This window comes from Ascaphus truei, chromosome 7, assembly GCF_040206685.1.
Source record: "Ascaphus truei isolate aAscTru1 chromosome 7, aAscTru1.hap1, whole genome shotgun sequence".
In the NCBI taxonomy this organism is placed as follows: Eukaryota; Metazoa; Chordata; class Amphibia; order Anura; family Ascaphidae; genus Ascaphus; species Ascaphus truei.
The window spans coordinates 57,996,953-58,018,148 of record NC_134489.1 but is presented as its reverse complement, the minus strand read 5'-3'; the positions used below and the strand labels follow the sequence as shown (position 1 = coordinate 58,018,148).

General features: G+C 43.9%; 1 protein-coding gene across 2 annotated transcripts in view; it reads left to right on the top strand.

Annotated features, from left to right (window-relative positions):
- Positions 1-21,196, top strand: part of NRP2 (neuropilin 2) — a 115,312-nt gene that overhangs the window by 15,265 nt on the left and 78,851 nt on the right. For both annotated transcript variants that reach the window (XM_075608546.1, XM_075608548.1), the window contains exon 2: positions 13,847-14,024. In XM_075608546.1, the coding sequence (XP_075464661.1) occupies positions 13,847-14,024 (178 nt within the window). The remainder of the gene's footprint in view (positions 1-13,846; positions 14,025-21,196) is intronic.

The following is a 21,196-nucleotide window of genomic DNA, read 5'->3' as shown; positions in this document are numbered from 1 at the left end:
ACTCCAGACCTATCATTAGTACCAGCGGAATCATATTAGCTGTTATGTCCGGAGAAAGCAGGATATAAATATTCCCTAACGCCATTATATCATCTGCTTAAGCCCCATCACAATTACATTTGTTTGGGTTATGAAATTACAGAAAAAAACTGAATTGCATCAGATGAAATTACGTGAAGCACAATATGTTATTTCATCAAAGCTTTCGTTTCCAAAAATTAAGTGAACATTTTTTGTTAAATTGTTCAGGCGCCTACACTTGGGGATATATATAGGTTTGTTAAAAGTGCTCCAATTTCCTGCACTCATTGACAATATCCTTTAGTTAGGAAGCAGTGATATATCTGTATGGGGAGGGTATTTAGACAGAATGCAGGTTGAGAACAAAGTTGATAATAAAGTGACTAAATGCTACAATTTATTGCATGTGTTTCCATGGACAGTTCCCCATAAATTAACCCCTTCTCGGTCAGGATGTGCAAGTTTTTGGCATGTCATCCTTCTTTGTTTCCCAAAGTTCACAATAAGTTTGCTTAACGCTATAAAGTAATTGGGTATTGCATGTTTCATTCATTTCCACTACTTTGGTTCTTGATCAAACTTGATAGAACATGTTTTTTTTTTTTTTTTTACAAAGTCGCGATGCTGCTATTTATTTTACCGCAAAACACAGAAACGGTAAATTTTGAACGATGGGGGCTGTTTTGCTGTAACTTTTGGAGCCAAATGTTCAGCTGAAATTTTCGTGCCAATCTCGATTGAAACGGTGGCGAAGCAAATCATACCATGTTTTCACACCTCTACAAGCAGTGCTGACCGCTAAAGGAAGTTACATAGTAGATGAGGTTGAAAAAAGACGTAGGTCCATCAAGTTCAACCTATGCTAAATTTAGACAACAGATACTTTATCCTATTTCTATACTTACTTATTGATCCAGAGGAAGGCAAACAAAAAACCCCATTAAGGGGAAAAATGAATTTCTTCCTGACTCCAAGAATTGGCAATCGGATTAATCCCTGGATCAACATCCTTCCCATGTATACTTATTTGGTATATCCCTGTATACCTTTCCCATCTAAAAAGATGTCCAACCTTTTTTTGAACAAATCTATTGTATCTGCCATCACAGTCTCCATGGGTAATGAATTCCACATTTTAACTGCCCTTACTGTAAATCACCCTTTCCTTTGTTGCTGGTGAAATTTCCTTTCCTCCAACCTTAAGGGATGGCCCCGAGTCCTTTGTACTGCCCGTGGGATGAATAGTTCTTTTGAAAGCTCCTTGTATTGTCCCTGAATATATTTGTATATAGTTATCATATCCCCTCTTAGACGCCTCTTTTCTAATGTAAATAAATCTAATTTAGCTAGCCTCTCCTCATAAGTTAGAATGTCCATCCCCTTTATTAATTTGGTGGCTCTTCTCTGCACTCTCTAGTTCCATAATGTCTTTTCTTAGGATTGGTGCCCAAAATTGTACAGCATATTCAAGGTGTGGTCTTACTAATGCTTTGTAAAGGGGCATAATTATGTTTACTTTCCTTCCATCCACTGCCCGTTTGATGCAAGATAAGATCTTGTTTGCCTTTGCAGCTACTGCATGACATTGGGCACTATTGCTAAGCCTGCTGTCTACAAGCACTCCTAAATCCTTCTCCATCAAGGATTCCCCCAATATATCTCCATTTAATTTGTAAGTCCCCTTTTTTATTCTTGCATCCCAAATGCATAACCTTACATTTATCTGTATTAAACCTCATCTGCCACTTACCTGCCCACGTTTCCAGTCTCTCCAAGTCCTTCTGAAGAGAAATTACATCCTGCTCTGATTCTATTACCTTACACAATTTAGTATCATCAGCAAAGATGGAGACTTTGCTCTCGATCCCAACCTCAAGGTCATTAATATACAAGTTAAAAAGCAGGGGTCCCAGTACCGATCCCTGAGGTACTCCACTCACGACTTTAGCCCAACCTGAAAAAGTTCCATTTATGACAACCCTCTGTTGTCTGTCCTTTAACAAGTTTTCAATCCAGGTGCATATATTATTACTGAGTCCAATTTTCTTTATTTTGTACACCAACCTCTTGTGTGAAACCGTATCAAAAGCCTTTGCAAAATCTAAGTAGACCACATCAACTGCATTACCCTGGTCTAAATTCCTACTTACCTCCTCAAAGAAACAAATAAGGTTAGTTTGGCAAGATCTATCCTTCATAAATCCATGCTGACTATTATTAATAATTTTGTTTTCCATTAGGTATTCCTGCATATTATCCCGTATTAAACCTTCAAGTAGTTTCCCTACTATTGAAGTCAGGCTTACAGGTCTGTAATTTCCCGGTTGTGATCTAGCTCCCTTTTTAAATATAGGCACCACATCTGCTTTACGCCAATCTTGTGGTACTGAGCCTGTGAAAATGGAGTCCTTGAATATTAAATGTAATGGTTTAGCTATTACTGAGCTTAACTCGTTGAGAACTCTTGGATGTATGCCATCGGGGCCAGGTGCCTTATTTACTTTAATTTTTTCAAGTCGCTTATGAACTTCTTCCTCAGTTGCCAAAGGAAGTTATCTGAGGCACACATTCTGTTTCCAGGTAACATTTTGGAAACAAGTTCTGTTTTAGGTATCAAAAGATGGCCAAGTAAATTGGATAGTTTGTGAATTCATAACTACTCTTTGCCTGTTAAAGGCAACGCGTCGCTAGGAACAGAACATTTATAATCGTACAGTTGCGTCTCAAGCTGGCTGGATCTCTTCATTCCTTCTGGCTTGGGCCAAAAGGATTTAACAGAAAGCAGGCCTGTAACGCACTCCACGTCAGTTGGTAACATTCAAAGAGGAAAAGCTTGGTTCTGATTACAGGAAACATAAAACACATGAGTGGCTTCTGCCTTAGCCAAGGAGGGGGGGGGGGGGAGTAAAAACAAAAATATTGTCTTTTTCGGTAGCTAAAGGCTGAAATACTCGCCTTCATTCGACCTCCCCTTTTGCAACTTTGAAATAATTATATATAATTTCCAGAAATTAAAATACTGCTTGAATAAACCAAAGCACTAAGAAAACAGCTGCTGCATTTAACACAGGGAGGGTGAGGAGTAAGGTGTGTGTGTGTGTATGTATGTATAAATGTGTGTGTATGTGTGTGTATGTATGTATGTATGTAGGTATAATGTGTGTGTGTGTGCGTGTGTTTCAATACAATTATTCTGTCATCTTTTATAGTCTGCCCGATGTTATTTTTATACATTTCGTTGTTCAGAGTCGCGCTCCACACAAACTAGTGAGGAAAAAGCTGAAATAAATTAAAGTGCATCAAGTATAATTATCTTTGTGCCTCAATTACTCAGTTACTATGACATGCAATTAGGTACAAAACAATGGAGGCAGAACAAGGTAGCTTTAGGAAAGATGACATCTTCTCTGTGAGGAATTTCCTCCCAAGTCTTAGGCTATTAAGAACATTTTTATATAAATGTAACGGGTATTCCACCCCACCCAATCTCATATATAGTGTGGGTGAGTAGAACATGTAGTGTTACCGGTGTGGTGCGTATACCTGCAGGCTCACAGGAGGTCTGAGCCTCCGCTAATGAGAGCCTGGGGTGAATCCTCTGGAACGGATCTTCTTGGTTCAGCGCCTCCACCTATGTAGGATTCTATGGAAATGTAGAATGACCCTACATAGGAACCCAATAAGAAAATACACACACAGTGATTATATATATACTAAGGGCTTTACTATGAACATATAACACATTACATAACCTTATGCATCTCAGGCCCAATGTCTGACGTTCCCACCCAGTGTCCTGTAATCCCCCACCCACATGTCCCGTACTCCTACGGAGGTCGTGGGTGACTGCGCAGTCACTAAGTTATCTATTAGGCCTGTTGGTGCACATGTGTAGAAATACCTTCCGAGCACTCCGATGCTCGGGCCCGCAACACACTTCTCAAAGGGTCAGACGTCCGTCTGATCCTTATTCAGGTACTTCCGCCGGGGACCCCAACGAGGGTCCCACCGCTTCCCGGGAACAACGATATTTCTCTGTGTCCCTACCTACCTAAGGGACACGTTCTGCACTATAGGCCGTCCCTATAAATACAGCAACCTATGGTGGCTTAAGGGTCAATCTCCTAGGGCCTTCGGGGTTGCCTATCCTATATAGGTAGGTCTTGTACCCACCCTACTCATAATACGGGCCCTGGGCCATGGATCCCCGGACTGGTTACCGCTATGAACCCCCCCCCAGTTGCCTCGTACTACGCGCAACGCCGCCCTGGGCTATGGCTCCCCGGATTGGTTACCGCTATGAAACCCCCCCAGTGGCCTCGCCACTCACAACACGGACCCTGGGCTATGGCTCCCCGGACTGGTTACCGCTATGAACCCCCCAGCTGTCTCGTGCCACTAACTCACCTAAACGCCTGCCGCAACGCTCTGCAGACTAACCTCAAACCCCTTATCCCTTGCTATCCCCCAGCTCTGACTACCATGAGTGACAGGGAACCTCTCTAGGACTATCCCTGGCAACACTCCCTAACCTGTGGTAATACAGGGTTAACTAGGGCCTTAGTGCAGGGAGTCTCCGGCTCCTGCACCCTACCTCCTTCCTCTGTCTGTCTCCTTGCCCTGCTTCTTCCTGACTGACACGCAGCTTCAGCCCGCCAAATGTATCTATATCCCTCCAGGGCAGTCCTGCAGCCCTATTGGCTCCTATCAGGCACCTGGTGCCTGTCTCCCTATGCCTCCTGGGAATTGTAGTCCCGAGGCCCTTACTATAACATTGGGGCCGCGTGCGCTCCTCCCCCCTGCCTACACTAACTCCTAATGGCCGCCGCAATCTCTCCCTATGCTTCCCTACTCTCGCGCGACCTCCTAAGAGCTGCCTTAGCTCCCTACCCCTATCTGCGCATGCGCGACCTATCTGGGGCTCTCCTGCCCTCGCGCGATCACTGCGCATGCGCGACTTGAAGCGCAATGGCGGCGCCCTGCTCTGCGGCCGCCGGGACCTTAGAGACGCGATCGCGGCCTTAGCAACGGCCCGATCGCGTCCCCGGCAACCGGCCACAGGCAGGAGAAGCCGTGCTGCTCCCTGCTTGGCCCCCACCCTCCGGAATGGCCGTCGGGTCTGCCTCTTGCCGCTGGCAGTACCCGACAGCGTCCGTGGCCACGGAGGCACCCGGGGGGGTCGCAGGGGGAAAAAGATGACCTGGCTACATAAATATATATATATTTTCTTTAATTTAATGTTATTTTGGCCCATATCAAGCTGTAAATAACTTAACTTAGTGACTTCAATGTCCCTTTCCTCTTATTCAAACTGTAGAGAAGAGGTTAGACGTGAACTTAGGCTTCGGCCCCAGTCCTCCCTGCTTCATGCGTGCGTGCAGAGGCTACAGCCGCAATTGGCGGTCTGTAGGGGAGGGCGGGTCCATGACGGGGCATATCTGCCCTGCCATTGCTTGCGCGCCGACCATGTAACTGCAAATTTCTTGTCTTCCCTGCCAGCGTACGCGTCACAGCGCTTTGCGCGCCCACACACAGCCACTGGGGCCTGCCGTAGCGTGCGCCGCCGTGACCACCGGCGACTCAGCCTTAGATGGCAGTCACTTGCACTAACCCCAAATTTTTTTTTTATATCTCCCTATACCAAGTTTTATATGCTATCTATCTCAAGTGCTGGGTACACAATTAGCACGACATAAATAAACATATACATGTTCACACCAAAATATATCAACCTCATTCTGCTTTGCAATGGCTCAGAGAGGCATTGGTACTCTGGCACTGAAGAGGTTAACTAAAATACATTTACTGCAACCCCTCAGTATCTGTCCTTCAATCTCGGCCCCTTAAACTTTCTCAAACCACGACAGTGACAATTAAAGCTGCACTCCCACTTGGCAAATACAACCCTTTTTTTTGTTGTTATCCCGATCGGTTATTACACTGCAATCCCGTGGTATCCTCCATAGACTCACATACACAGTGTTTTACTAATAAATGGCTATACAGAAGGAATGAGTCACCTTCAAATGCTGTTAGATCAGCTACTTAGATTGTAAGCTCTCCGGGGCTGGGATTTCCTTTCCTATTGTCTGACTTTGCTGCGCTTATTGTATTATTATAATTCCCTGTACTGTATTGTCTTTGTGAAGTGCTGAGTATACTTTTGGCGCTATATATATAAATATAAATAAAGATATACATACATACTGTACTGTACATACTTTTAACCTACGGAACATGCCACTGGCCACTTTGGCAGCACTGCCCCTTTAACACACAGGGAACTTCCTTTTTAATTTTAAAGCCACACAATGTAAACAATTGTTTGGAAACTCCGGGATAGGTTCAGGCTCCGCTGCTGGAAGCATCGTGGGAATTTTTTTTTCCTGTTATTCAACTACATTTGTATACAGTACCAAACGGATAAGTTATAATGAGCAAGTCATTTCCAACGTGCTTTCCGTGATAATCCGAACCAGCAGGGGCTTTCTAGTCGTCCTGTAAGAATCAATAAATGGGATAAATGAAGTCCATAGCTCAAGGCCCTTTCAGCAGCAGGATGATTCAGTACCTTGCTGGCCTCTCCAGTCCTGAAGGGATTCAAATATGTTGGTGCTGATTGGGACTGAGCTCTAACAATGTAAGAACTGTAAAAGCAATGAACAGCAGCAGTGGCACCATGTGCAGAACAGCAGATAGAACTGGCTGGGGTCTGGTTACAAAACCACATACTGTACACAGCTAAGACACCACCAACACTTTGATCTGGAGCACAGAGCACTGTATGATGAATCCTTGGAGTAACAGAAGACCATTGCCACCGTTCTACTGGATCTCAACTACGTGAGCGCTTGGTGCAGCGATGACGAGGTCGCTGCCACCAGCAGTCCCTCCACCCCCATTCCCAAGCACGCTAACGGAAGTGGAAGGCACACCGCTTCCGTTCAGATCCCGTTCGCCACGCCACCGGAGCATTTACAGAACGACGTATATGATATGGGAAGACTTAACTTTACTGAACAAAATGGAAATACCTAGTATAGGGTTGTTTCTAGGATATTCTCTAGGATATTTGAGTCGTTTCAAGAGGATTCAAGGGCTAGGTTAAAAATATCTGAGTTATTGTAATAGAGGTTTTTACAAGTGTATTATTAAGGAAATACAAAATAATAATAATAGCATGTTCTTGTATAGTGCTGCTAGTTTTACATAGCACTTTACAGAGACATTTTGCAGGCACAGGTCCCTGTCCAGTGGAGTTTATAATCTATTTGTTGGTGCCTAAGGCACAGGGAGATAAAGTGACTTGCCCAAAGTCACAAGGAGCTGACACCGGAAATTGAACCAGGCTCCTCTGCTTCAAGCTCAGTGCCAGTCAGTGTCTTTACTCACTGTACTCCTTCTCTATATCTATATAAATCAAATCAGCTTTATTGGCATGACGAAAGAACATTTCAGTATTGCCAAAGCGTGAATAATAGGGGGTGGGGGACAATAATTACACTAATACTAGGGGGTAGGGTATAATGATTGCACGGTATATGGGTAACAGTTTCACACAGGTATGTGGGGGTTAGTGGATGTCTCTCAGCTTGTGGCAGGTGCTGATATAGTGTGCAGCCAGTTCTGCTGTGGTTTCATCTTCTCTCAGGAGGATCGCTATTTTTTGGTTGTCCTCTACAGTATATTATTAAAGTTCTGTATAACATCAGTTAGTTATGTATATATATATAAACGTTTTAAGTTATGGTGGGTGAGAAAGGCAACAAGAAACTTCCACCGTATTGCATATAGCAAATAAAAAGATCACTTGTGAGCACATTCACATGTCTTAGGCAGGTCTCAAACCCTGCCTATCACCATTATCCCCAACATACAGTGCTTCCACTGCATCAAGGGATTCTGGGGAAGCTGTGTTAACAGCGAGCATTAGCTTATATGGGCTCCATGTAACAACGATTTTTCAGACAAAAGGTGAAACGTGTGCTCATTTGCATGTCATTTCCCAGAATCCCTTTTTTCTCTCCAAAATAAAGTTGAAATAGGCATTCACAGGTACTTGGAATTAATAAGGGGATTTATTTAACACATCAACGTTTCAGTCCCATTGCAGAAATGCTCTAAGAAAGGTTCTGGGATAGAACTATAATGTGATGTATTGAAGAAGTCATCATTCATTCTAACTACCTTGAGTACCTATTTCAATTTTAATTTGATTATCAATTCTCTATCAGTGCACCCAGGCAAGTTCCATGTCTTAGACAGGATGGCAACCCTGCCTGTCGACCATTATAACCTAGCACACAGTGCTTCCACTGCAGCAAAGGATTCTGGGAAATGACATACAAATGAGTACACAATGTGTCACATTTTGCCTGAAATCCATTTACATGGAACCCATATAAGCAAATTTTCTGCTGTTCACACAGCTTTTAAGCAAAGCATGGGATTAGATGCAAAGCCAGTCAAACCACTCACAGACATGTTTCAACCTTAATGGGTCTCATCAGTGTTAGGTTGGTTGTACTAGCTTTGCAATTTTCAAGGCTGGGTAGGTTTACCATACACATTTTAAGTTATATGGGTTACATTTGCTTATGAATGTGCTCACAAGTGATATTCTTTATTGGCTATATGCTAATGGTGGAGGTTTTGTCGCCTTTTTCACTCACCATAACTTAAAAATAAATCAAATAAATAAATATATATATATATATAATGGAGAAACCAGGAAATTCTAAGCTCAAACAGGTAAGAAAAGGTATTTTTTCAAATAAGCTGTTCCCTAGCTCCTCTAAGAATAACACAATTTTTTTTGCGAGGGATGCACACATGTGCTAACAGTGTGTGACTATTCTTCCAGGGTGTGAACGTGTGTACATGGGCGGCCGATGTGTGAATGTGCGTGTGTGCGTGTAATTGATAGACGGACAATGGGTCTGGACGTGTTGGTGCACAGGAGAGTTATATTGTGCGAGGAGGTGGGTTTGGAAATGTTTGGTCGGCTGAGAAGGATTTCCCAAAGGAACTAGACCAGATGTTTGCAGGCCTTCAATGTCTCCTTAAAAGCCCTTGTCCCATTACGCACGCATATATATGTGCATTGTGAGATGGCATTATTTACAGGGTACAGACTTTATCTGCTTAAAGAAAGTGTGTATCGTGTTTTTATTTAGAACATAAATAATAACTTTATTTCATATAGTGCTTTTCTCCCAATGGGACAGTCCCTGCCCAGATGAGCTTACAATCTATGATTTTGGTGCCTGAGGCACAGGGAGATAAAGTGACTTGCCCAAGGTCACAAGGAATTGACAATTGGCATTGAACCAGGCTCCCCTGATTCAAACTTAGTGTCACTGATTACAGAGTTCGTGTTTTTACTCACTGAGCCACTCCTCCTTTAATAATAATACTGTATGTGTAAACTTTTCTGAGCTCTGTAGGGTGTTGCCCCAAAGATCAACAGGTTTAAATATTCTTGAAATCAGGCACTGTCCCACTCCTGCTTTAAGAGATTTCAACCTCTGCGCATATATATATATTTTTTTTATATACTGTGTGTGTACAGTATATATATTTCTTTATTTTTGATTCTTTGTTTTTAAGAATGCACCAACATGTTAAGCAACTGAGGTTACAATAAATTTAGAAAACAGATTAGGCAATAACACAAACGGTCAGAAAGTTCCTGCTCCAAGGCCAGGTAGATATGTGTATATACATAAATATCCCTCAGTGCAGAAATATTGATGTAAAACAATATTTATGGCCCCACTTTAAAAAATGTGATCCCGCTTGACAGTCCAACCCTAATTACTGCTCTTCAGGCAGGGCGCAGGTTAACATCTGCAAGAACTACAGCGTTTCATTTCAAGGAGAAGAGCACATGCTTCTTTTTTTAGAAGGGAGGTTGGCCAGAGAGAGAGAGAAGTGCTTGAATAGGGAAGTGATGAATGTATATGGGAACAGAAAAAAAAGATCTTCTGTAGGGGACATATCCTGTCGCCATCGTTAAGTTCCTGTGCTGCTCAGTGTCTTCTGCTTCAACAAGACGCTCCAGAGCGGAGCTAGGGAAATTACGACTCCCAGTTCTATATGGGAACGGAATATTTTCTGTAAGGGTTTATCCTGTCACCATTGTTAGGTTTCGTGTGCTGGCCAGCGCCTCATGATTCAACACGACCACAGAACCTCGGTCCTATAGTTTACAAGGAAATTGTTTAATTCAAAGGGACAATGCTGTGTAGCCAGTGAACAAAACAAATTTATGTGAACAATTTAACAATCCAATTGGCTTTCATATGCTGATGTAACCGTGCTAACAGCAAAAAGGTATTTTGTTTCTTTGGAAATTACAAATTGCATTACTTAGGGGCCTCTGAATGTTTGGTAATCAAGCGTTTGAATTACACTTAGACCACCCTGTCCTTATTAGGCTGAGTCCCCGGGTGTCCTGCTTGTACGCGCGCGCGGGTGAGGGGGGGGGCATTGCGGGTAGTTGAGCGCGCGGGTAAGTTTGTTTTTTGTTTACCTAAGCTCCGATCACGGGTGAGCGTGTGTGCCCGTGCAAGTGCGCCGCGCGCGCCGCGTGGACGGGGACTTACATATATCTATATATGGAAGTAACTGCCGCAAGCGCCACCCGCTCAGCGCTAGCGGGAACTCAGCCTTAGGCTGCGAACCCACTGTGGCCGGCGGGGCACGCGGCCGCAAACCACCAGACCCTTGCCTGAGTGGTCCCTGCCCCCGCTGCCTCCTTCCGACAGGGCTGACTACGTACTGTGACGCGTCAGCTAACCGATGCTGCAAGAATCTTGTGAATTTCGGCGTTGACGCGTCACGTGGTACGCGAGTCAGCCAATGGGGAGGAGGGGAGGGAAGGAGCTAGGTGGGAAGCGCCTTGGGCGGGGAGCAGGGAAGGAGCTGCATGTTATTAAAGTGTGTGAGTGTGTATGTGTGTGTGTGTGTGTGTGTGTGTGTGTGTGTGTGTGTGTGTGTATGTATGTGTGTGGGGGGGTGGACGGCACCACGATCGTGAGGACATTAATGGAGTGGCAGCTGGAAGGGGGGTTTCAGAATGGACTTGACGCCTCTGTAATGACAACTATAAAAAGAGAGAGTAGGGATCCCAGACAATACTATTGTCCAGAGTTTCTTGGCAAAGTGTGTGTTTGCGCCCAGGTCTCCTGTTAGACGCTGTGTGTTTGGCACTAGACTCAAACTTTCTAATATGTGTATAATCCAACAGGAAATGAATGTGCAGTTCAGTGAATATTTTATCAGTACATGCACTCCCCGTGGGGTGGAATGTAAAGGCTTCGGTAAACATCAGGAAGGAAGTCTCTTTTATCACAGCAAAACAATATAACCTGCCATTTGTAACAACATCTGGAATTCTGGGAGAGTTGTCTGGGTATATTGAGTTCATAAATGTTGGGTTTATGTCAGTGGGAAACATTCTAATGGAGATGTCCATGAATGTATTGTTGAGTTTAGGCCTGGGTTTAGAACATTCTAATGGAGGCGTTAATGAACGTATTGTTGAGTTTAGGCCTGGGTTTAGAACATTCTAATGGAGGCGTTAATGAACGTATTGTTGAGTTTACATCTGGGTTTAGAACATTCTAATGGAGGCGTTAATGAACGTATTGTTGAGTTTACACCTGGGTTTAGAACATTCTAATGGAGGCGTTAATGAACGTATTGTTGAGTTTAGGCCTGGGTGTAGAACATTCTAATGGAGACGTTAATGAACGTATTGTTGAGTTTAGGCCTGGGTTTAGAACATTCTAATGGAGGCGTTAATGAACGTATTGTTGAGTTTACACCTGGGTACATTCTAATGGAGGCGTTAATGAACGTATTGTTGAGTTTACACCTGGGTTTAGAACATTCTAATGGAGGCGTTAATGAACGTATTGTTGAGTTTACACCTGGGTACATTCTAATGGAGGTGTTAATGAACGTATTGTTGAGTTTAGGCCTGGGTTTAGAACATTCTAATGGAGGCGTTAATGAACGTATTGTTGAGTTTAGGCCTGGGTTTAGAACATTCTAATGGAGATGTTCTTGAATCTATTAAGTTTAAGTCTGCAAGTAAAACATTTGGCGTAGATGCCAGTCAGAATTTCCAAGACTTTGGGTAGTACATCTCTTGAGTTTGGGGTATTAAAGGTACAATTGAAAGGCTACTGCCCCAGTGAGCGTGTGCACGCGCGCGTCGGAGCGCCAGGTGGCACGTGCACACTTAAAAGCCACGATCAGTGGACTCACCTACTCACTCCTGCGATGGGAAGCGCGACGAGGGGTGTGGCCATGACGTCACATCCTCTTCCACAGCACATTGGTTGAAAATTACTTCACTATGATTGGCTTTAAAATATCTTCGCTCTCATTGGTTTACAAGAAACCACGTGATGCCGTCGCTGCATGAAAGGACAAAGTTATTGTCTTCTCAAAATGGGGTCGCGCCATCGCGCTTTCTGCAGGCGAATGCAGGTACTGACTCGGGCCTGCCCCGTAGAGTGCCATATCTTGTTCGCGCTGCATGCGCAGCCGCAAGCAACGGGGATGAGGCCTAAGTGCTACAGGACAGAGACATGAAGATTAAGCCATATTTACTAAGCTTTTTTAAGACGTAAGGCACCTTACAACCCATTCAAGTGAATAGGACATAAGATGCCTTATGGCGTAGCAGTGCTTAGTGAATACGTCCCTATACCCTTAGCTGCTAGGAGGGCCGGCAGCTCATTGCTCTGTGTTGCTGGCAGCAAAGGAGTTACTTTCTGTTTATGATGTAGTGTACCCTATATAAAAAAATAAATGCTTATTAATAACCTGTTACCTTTAAATGGACAAGGAGAAGGTCCACTCACCCGTGTTGGTGTTTGTGCCGAGTTTCCGTTCACTGTGTAGTAAAATAAATCATATTTAATGACACGCGATGAAATGTTTTCCTAGACTGGAATAACCCTCTAGGGCTCGCTAATAACCCACCGCTCAAAGAGCTGGCTTCTATCTAATTGTTACCAGCCATTCTGTGGGATCATGGCACCACAAAACCGCTATTGTCCATTACTGCACTGTAGCCATTCGTATGGGGAAGACACTGGGCAGTGTCTGTTCGGGAGATAAAGGGCAATGAAGGCCAAGGGACATGCCTGTCTTTTACACTTAATTTTACAAAGGATCCAAGCCCATTTGTACTAAGCGGTGCTATCACACCTTTCCGACTGTAAATGTAAAGGCGTCTTCGGGCGCAAGTGGCTGTCTCGTACCCCAGCACCGCTTAGCAAATATTGGCCACAGTATTATTGATCTATAAAGGGAGAGAGACATGGCACTGCGTTGCAGGGCTCTCTGGAGGGGGAAGGGATTCATTTATTAAAACCCACCTGCGGCCATTACTACACGGTAGTACCTCAGTGGGGCTTTAACGGCTTTACTGCCAGAGGAGCCTGCAATTCGTTGACGGACACTGGCAGCTACAGGGTTAAATTAGTTCAGTGTTGTCCTTACGTTACATGGACTTGTGATGCAGTTGCCCCCAGTATGGGCTATTTTGAAAGTGATGTGATTCTCTTTAATGCAGATCAACCAACTTTTTTTTCCCCCTAGCTGGCTCTCAATTTATTTTAATTGTTATTTATAAAGGCCCAAAGCCTGCAGTAGAGTATTCACATGGCAACCGAACTTCTGCACTTTATTCCCACTCAACATGCAGAGGGAACTGCCCCAAAAAGTTGCTTATACAAGGCACCACCACCGGTTATAGGGTTATGCAGAACTGCAGCTAACACCCGTGCTTCCCTTCTCTTTGCAGCAAGTACATGTGGCGGCCGTTTAAATGCCAAAGATGCCGGTTACATCACCTCTCCCGGGTACCCGAACGACTACCCGTCTCACCAGAACTGTGAGTGGGTCATCCATGCGCCGGAACCCAACCAGAAGATCGTGCTCAACTTCAACCCGCACTTCGAAATCGAAAAACACGACTGCAAGTAAGAGCCTGCTCCTCTCCTTCCCAATGTAAATACTGTACTACTGCCCGTCTCATAATGCAAGAATCAATGGCTGAAAGGCGTCAGTCCCTTCTAGGACCAAGGCAAACTAATGCAAGGGACATTTTTAAGGGGTTACATCTTTTGTACCCACATCTGACACATATAATTACTTTAAAGCGGCAATCGAAGCGCTAAAAAAAACATTTATTTTTATTTTTTCCACTCAGGATGGAGGCAGGGGGTCTCCGGAGCGGAACTCTGTTCATTTCAGCTCTGGGGACCCCCATGCTTCCAGAGATTCTTGCCTCCGTAGGGGGTACCAGTAACCGCTCTGCTCGGCTAGCAGGGTTCATGTAATTGCGGCGCTTCGAAGCTTCCGTTGCCAATAGGAAGCCGTGACGTCATCAGGCTCGGCTTCCTATTGGCTCGCGTGACGCAGAAGCTTTAATCTTCAAAACCCAGCTAACTCAGTCGGAGCGGCTGCCGGCGCCCCCTATGGAGGTATGTATCTCTGGAAGTCCCCGGAGCTGAAATTAATGGGGTTCAGTTCTGGTGACCCCTTTCTTCAATCCTGTGTAAAAATGTTAAATAAATCTTTAACAAAGAGTGCTTGGATTTCGCCTTTAAATCGGTTAAAGTGTAATCCCAGCTAGCCAGCCCCCCCCCCCAAAAAAAAAATTCACACAATTTAATTGGCTTCCTTAAGCAAATCTAACCATGCTAAAAGCAAACAAGTACTGCAGCTGCTTTTTTTACTTCTTTATAATTTAATTTTACATTGCATTTCTTTTGGGGCCTCTCAATGGTGGAGTGTTTGTAAATTAAGTGTGTCCCTGTCAGAAGTCCAATAATGACAAGGGAAGAGAGAGATATTGGTCCTTTGCCTGTGCAAACTCTTGGGGAACTCAAAACCTTCCCATGTCTCAGCTCTTAAGTAAGATTCTTACACTTGTCTTTTGGTTTTCTATGGTTACAAACTAACTTCAGCATTTGTGTTTGGATAAGTGAATGCACTTTTAACCGCTGATCTTCTGTGAGTCTCCCTGATTTCATGTCGCTCTCTGATGTTTAGCAGTAGTCCTATGCAAATCATACAACTATGCACTTTTTAATAAAAATACAATTTTGGGGGGTTCCAGAAACCCTCCCCTCGCCCAAATCTCACTGATTCCAGTCCTATATGAGGACCGCCAGGCATTAGTGGCAACAAAGGGGTTACGACACCTGACACGGAGGGCTAATTCCAGTCTCTGAAATATCCCACATTATGTCATTACCCTGAAGATTAAACAGAATCCTGGGTTGACCCGCCGGGCTGAGGTTTTTAGAGTCCCAGCACTAAGCCATCGATCCGTATTGATCGCTCGTACGCACTGGAGACGTTTAACCTGAGCACCAGAACGTCGATTCCACTACCATGGAGCTGTATGTATAAAAACATGTGCTTATTCCCAATCCCTAATGCACAGATGGAGTCATCAGGCATGTCCAATTTTTTTCAAGTTCTAGGGGGGGAGGGGTATCTGACCTGCGAATCATTCACGTCATCCATTGTTCCAGTGGTCAAAGTTGCATGGACAAAAAAGTAGCATTACTGTGATTCGTGGCAAAGGAACGTGGTGACAGCTCTCTGTAAAGAGGCAATCCAAGCAGCTTAAAAAAAAAAGATTTTGGGGGGGTTTGTTTTAATAAATGCAGCATTTAATGACCTTTTATTGAAAACTAATTACTTAAGCTGCCAATCGATTAGTTCTCCTGTGATCGATCAGCAAAATCCTGTTTCCCCGGGTTCATTAAATGGCTGCCGTTCAGTTTCAAATCAAAGCTTCAGTCAGTGTAACTCAGCAGCTACAATGTATTCTTTATTACTAAGGCAACACTATCTATCGTTAAAGTTTACAGCTCAAACTGCTGGGAACATTGGCAACAAATGGTCACAAACAGGAAAGTGTTCCAAATACCTTGCACTGCTGGAGTGGTGGGCTAAAACTTGCTATAGATATCAAAGGATGCTCTAAAACTCATTAAAAATGGCATTAAGAGTTGATTTTTTTTTTAAAGTTAGTAAGTATTATCTAATACTACAGAACTGATTTATTTAAAAAAATAATTTAAAAAAAAAAAGCCCCACACGTACGATCTTGCTTGGATTACTCCTTTAAACACGGTGTTAAAAATAATAATTCAATGTTTGTTATGAGAACAAAAAGGTGGAAAAGTTTTTTGTAAACCTAATGGGGCTAAAATTTCCCAAACAAGGGGAAGGCGGCTTCCTGGCATGTTGAATAGTTCCAAGCCTCTCTGGCGATGCAGGGGGAATCTTCAATGTTTTTTCCTAAGGAACGAGTTCTCGTGTTAGAACATCTCTAAATTATAAATAACTGATGTCCTGACCCACATATGCCAGCCTGCATCTGTACCGGTTGTTGAAATGCGATGGCCCACGTTTACTAAACAGTGCAAAGCTGTAGGGCAATGTATGGTTCATTCAAATGCAAAGTAATATGGCTATGTGTGCTTCATGCACGAGTTGATGTAATGCTGCACACCATGAAAAGAATAAGTGATACCTGCAGTTACGGCTGCTCCTGGTTCAGGGGAACACCTGCCTAAAGAATCCTGAACTTGTATAAAGTGGATGATCCAGGGCACAGTAGAATTTATTAGTCTGTCTTTTTCAAGTGACCACGCAGACGGTCGAAACGTTGTGCTGTTCTGACTAATACATTCTACTGTGCCCTGGATCATCCACTTTATATGTGCTTTATACCAGGGGTGCTCAACTCCAGTGACCAGCCTTCCCAACAGGTCAGGTTTTCTGGATATCCCTGCTTCAGCACAGGTGGCTCAATCAGAGGCTCTGATTGAAACACCTGTGCTGAAGCTGGGATATCCTGAAAACCTGACCTGTTGGGGGGGCTTGAGGGCTGGAGTCTAGCCCGCCTGCTTTATACTATATACACAATGAATATTCAGAGGTGTATTTATCATCTACAGAGGGAGTCAGGATGAAGATGTCACAGGCCATAGATGTTTCAGTTCATATACATTAACCAAACAGGTTTATATTAAAAAGAGAAACCCCAGAGTGCAAATGATGATATTACACAAGGTTGATTAAAGGGTGTTAAATGGCTTTAAGAATTAATTTGTGCATGTGTTGCAACAGAGAAGGTGTTAAAATTAGAAAATCCACATTGTAGAATTAGAATTTGTTGAGCCGTACAGTCAATTTGGGACAATATCTGCTTAGTTTTATGGCTAAAATCCATTTTTTCATATTGGTTTTCCTGTACGGTGGACATGGAATAGTAAGGCCAGGATGTGTTCCTTCTGCAGTTACTGTCACCAGACAAACTATGATTCTAAGTGAATGGCGATCACTTCCAGGAAGAGGCTGTCAGGATGAGAACTGACACCCTGTAGCAGAATATGATTCTTACTAGTAACCTCATCATGTATGACTTGGTGAGGAAGCCGCTAATAGTTTCTATTTTAAGTAGCAATGATCACATCAGTGTCTTTTTAAAGGGACATTAACAAGCTATATACATAGGGCTTGCAATAAGGTAAAAGCAGTTAGTTGCCCGAGAAAAACTCTTAAAGGGCCAATCTTCCATAGCTGACCGAAAAGCAACCCTTTGTAAATAAGTTAGCCATCTAATTGACTTCCTTAATGTAATCTAACAGTGCTAAAAGCAGATGTTTAATGACACATTGCATTTCTTCTGGGCCTCTGCATGGGGGAGTTTTTTTTTTAAACACCCTAATCCCACCTTTTAGAGTCAATAAAGATAAGGGGAGGGGGAAAGATAGGTCTTTGCCTGTGCAATCTCTTGTTGAACACGCAGTGATATCAGGCAAAAGGAAGTAGCCGGAAGAAATCAAACCATTCCCAAGTCTCAGCTCGCCATGTTTACAAACTCAGTTTATCAATTACTTAAAAATACACCGGTGTCAGATTTTTATTTAAAAAAAAGGCATCAATCCGCCAGATGTTAACATGTCACTGCCATCAATATATTTTGGTCCTTGAAGGAAGTGCCTCTTTAATACAGGAGTAGCGCGTGCGTCATGAATTCGCCCCTGGTGGTAACGTTTGCAGTGGCACAGGTTCAGATTTTAGTTCTTGCATGATGCAAAGGGATTTAAAGAGGCAAGTCACACATGAGATTTTTTGTGTGTTCATTTTTGTAACTTAGTTTTGAAGCAGGAGTCTTGGGAGCTGAAACCCTATAATTTCAGCTCTGGGGCCCCCTGCTTCAGGAGATACTTACCTCCATAGGGAGTGCCGGTATCCAGCAGGGATCACGTTAGGCTGCGGTCCCAGTCACTGCCACAGTGCGCTGTGCTATCAAGCCCCGCCTCCCCAGTCCGGCCGGTCCCAGTCCCTACCTTGTCGCGCACCTTTCCCCAGCGGTGCGCGACAGGTTTTCAGGGAGGCAGGAGAATTTAAAATTAGCATCTGCGACGGAGGCGTGGCCACGCCCCCGCCGGCGGTTCAGCCAATAAGGGCGAACCAGCCGCGGGATGTCATGGCCACGCCCGGCAAACCCACAACCACGCCCCCTCCCGTCGCAAACCTTCCCTCTCCCCTCAGACGCCTATCGCGGTGCTGCGCTGTGCACCCGCCGCCCCCCGCCAGGCGCGCGTGCCACAGTGAAGTCTAAAGTGGGATTTCAACGCTCTCACACCTTGCGGGCCAATAGGAAGCCGTGTCATCATCAGGTGTGACTTCTTATTGGCTTGCGTGACACAGTTTTAAACTTTGCCGAGATACCGGCACCCCCTTTGGAGGTCTGTATCTCGGGTAGCAGGGGGTCCCCGGAGCTGAAATGAATGGGGTTCACCTCCGGAGACCCCCTGTTTGAAACCTATGTTAACAAATAATAAATAAAAAAAGAGCACGAATTGCTCCTTTAAAAACCTGCTTATTACCACATGGCTAATTAAAGTGCCATTCTAGCTTACTGGGCCAGACGACATGACAGTCTAATTTCCAGGAAGTCTTTAGCGTCACTAGCATAAGTGGCAGCCAGTGTTTCATACCAGGACTTTGGCATTGCTAATTCATGACATTGCAATCCAGTCCTGGTCACTTACCAATAGAAATTCAGGGCTATAGTAAAACCAGAATCCACCGGGGTTAGAGTTTGAAGACTGGATCGGAAGCTCATAATGAGTGTTGTTGGTGATGCAGCGTAAGCAGGATTGTTTTAACACACCATTGAGGAGTGCATGACCCTCTCTGTATATTTATGGGCAGTCAGTGCTCTGACGTGTCCGTCTCTAGGGAGTTTGTGGCTCACATTCTCTAAATTACACTTTGCTTTTAGGGAAATCTGTAGGGATCGGGGTTATCTAAACAGCACTGGCTGATCCATTCCATGGCACTGCTGCTCTAAACTGCATTATCTGAGCTCTTATCCCCCTTTACTATTAATGTATTTAACCCTTTTGCTGCCCAAGGGGCTAGCAGCGCAATGTGTTAGCTTTAAATGCTTCCATGGATACCAAACGCTTTGGAGATTTTTTTTTTGTAACAATCTCTTTCATGATAAGACTATTTGTGGGCCCTATAAGTGCTTGTACAGCCAAAGTCTCCCCTCCCCACCTCCTCTTTGTTGGCTCTCTGATAAGGGCAGGACGGAATAAATGTAAAGAAACACTTCTCTATTCAGAAGCACCCAAAAAATTAAGCTGTCCGACTATGTGGAATTGCACCTTTAAGGAGGCCCATAGAAAAACACTACTTTCCCAACAGCAAAGGGGTAAGCTCCAGTCTAATTTTATTGGGCTTGAAAACCACTGTGATGGAGTGTCAGCCTTTCTGTCATCTCACCTCCTGATATCTGATCACCACACAGGTTGTTGGAGGAGTGAGTGAAATTGGCATTGTTTGTGTATTTGTAGGTATGACATGACGCTGACATTTCCACCCTTGTCCAGGCTATATACACATATAAAAGCTCTCACCCCCCCCCTCCCCACCCGCCCATCCTCACACTCTTCATGGAGCGTCAGGAGATGTGAGGGCTTCTAATAAAGTGTCGCAGGAAGTAATTGATTCCTCACAGGCAGGCAATTCTTCTGCCTTGATGATCATTGAAGCTGAACAGAAAGCAATGGAAGGTGAGAATTACCTGTAAACAATCTGGGATGACAGTAAAGCAAATCACATCACAGGGCAGGCGGACAGACAGCAGCAGCACAGGAAAGTGACCAGAGGAGACAAAACCAAGAGCTGCCCAACAGTTATATTGGGAGAAAAGCGCTATATGAAATACAATAATTACTACTTTCCCCCCCATCTTTCTCCCTTTCCCTTCCTTCCTCTCTCTCAATCCTCCACTTCTTCTGACTCTCTTCAACGTCCCTCTTATGTTCTGTATTTCACCTACTCAATTACCGAGCCACGTTTTCCTGGACAGTCACAGCGCACTACTTCCAATGTCACTTTTTCACAAGCGGCAAAGCAGGCGGCTTTGCTGCTTTATAATCATCTTCTGGCAAATTTCAGGCCTTTTCTTTGATGGGCGAGCACGTTCCAAAACGGGTGTTCTGGTTAAGAACTGTAATTAAACTCCAGCTTAGGCGTATTTATAGAGATGATTTTAGGGACTGAAATAAGCTTTAATTAAAGTGTATAATTTCTGAATGACAGCCTGCAGAAACCCCTAAATTAAATGCAGGCTCCATTTCCTCAGCTCCTTTGCAGCTGACAATGTATTCCGTTTGTTGGTCCATGCATTGCAATCATCTCGCACATTTCAGAATGCCCCCAATACAGAACTGTTTGATTGCAGAACAATAAGCTTGTAACATACACAACAGGGTGCGAATGTGGGTCAGACGATCATACAGTGACGTCAGCTGTGTAACAGTTAAATAACGTTCTTGCATCATAGTCATTTATCCACAGATAGGATCTTTTCTACATTATGACTTGTCATGTGCAATATGTTTCAGTTAGGAGGAGTTCTTTCTTTATCTCTTTTTTTCTTCTCCCTGTCTCTGGCTTTAGCTGATAAGAAATAATATCAGAGAGCCCTGATTTTAAAGCTCTAAAGGCACATACAGCCTGTTTCTTCTAGTGAGACTGTAATAGACTGTATAAAAGAAGGAATGTAAGAGTGAAAATATATACAGTATATATATATATATATATA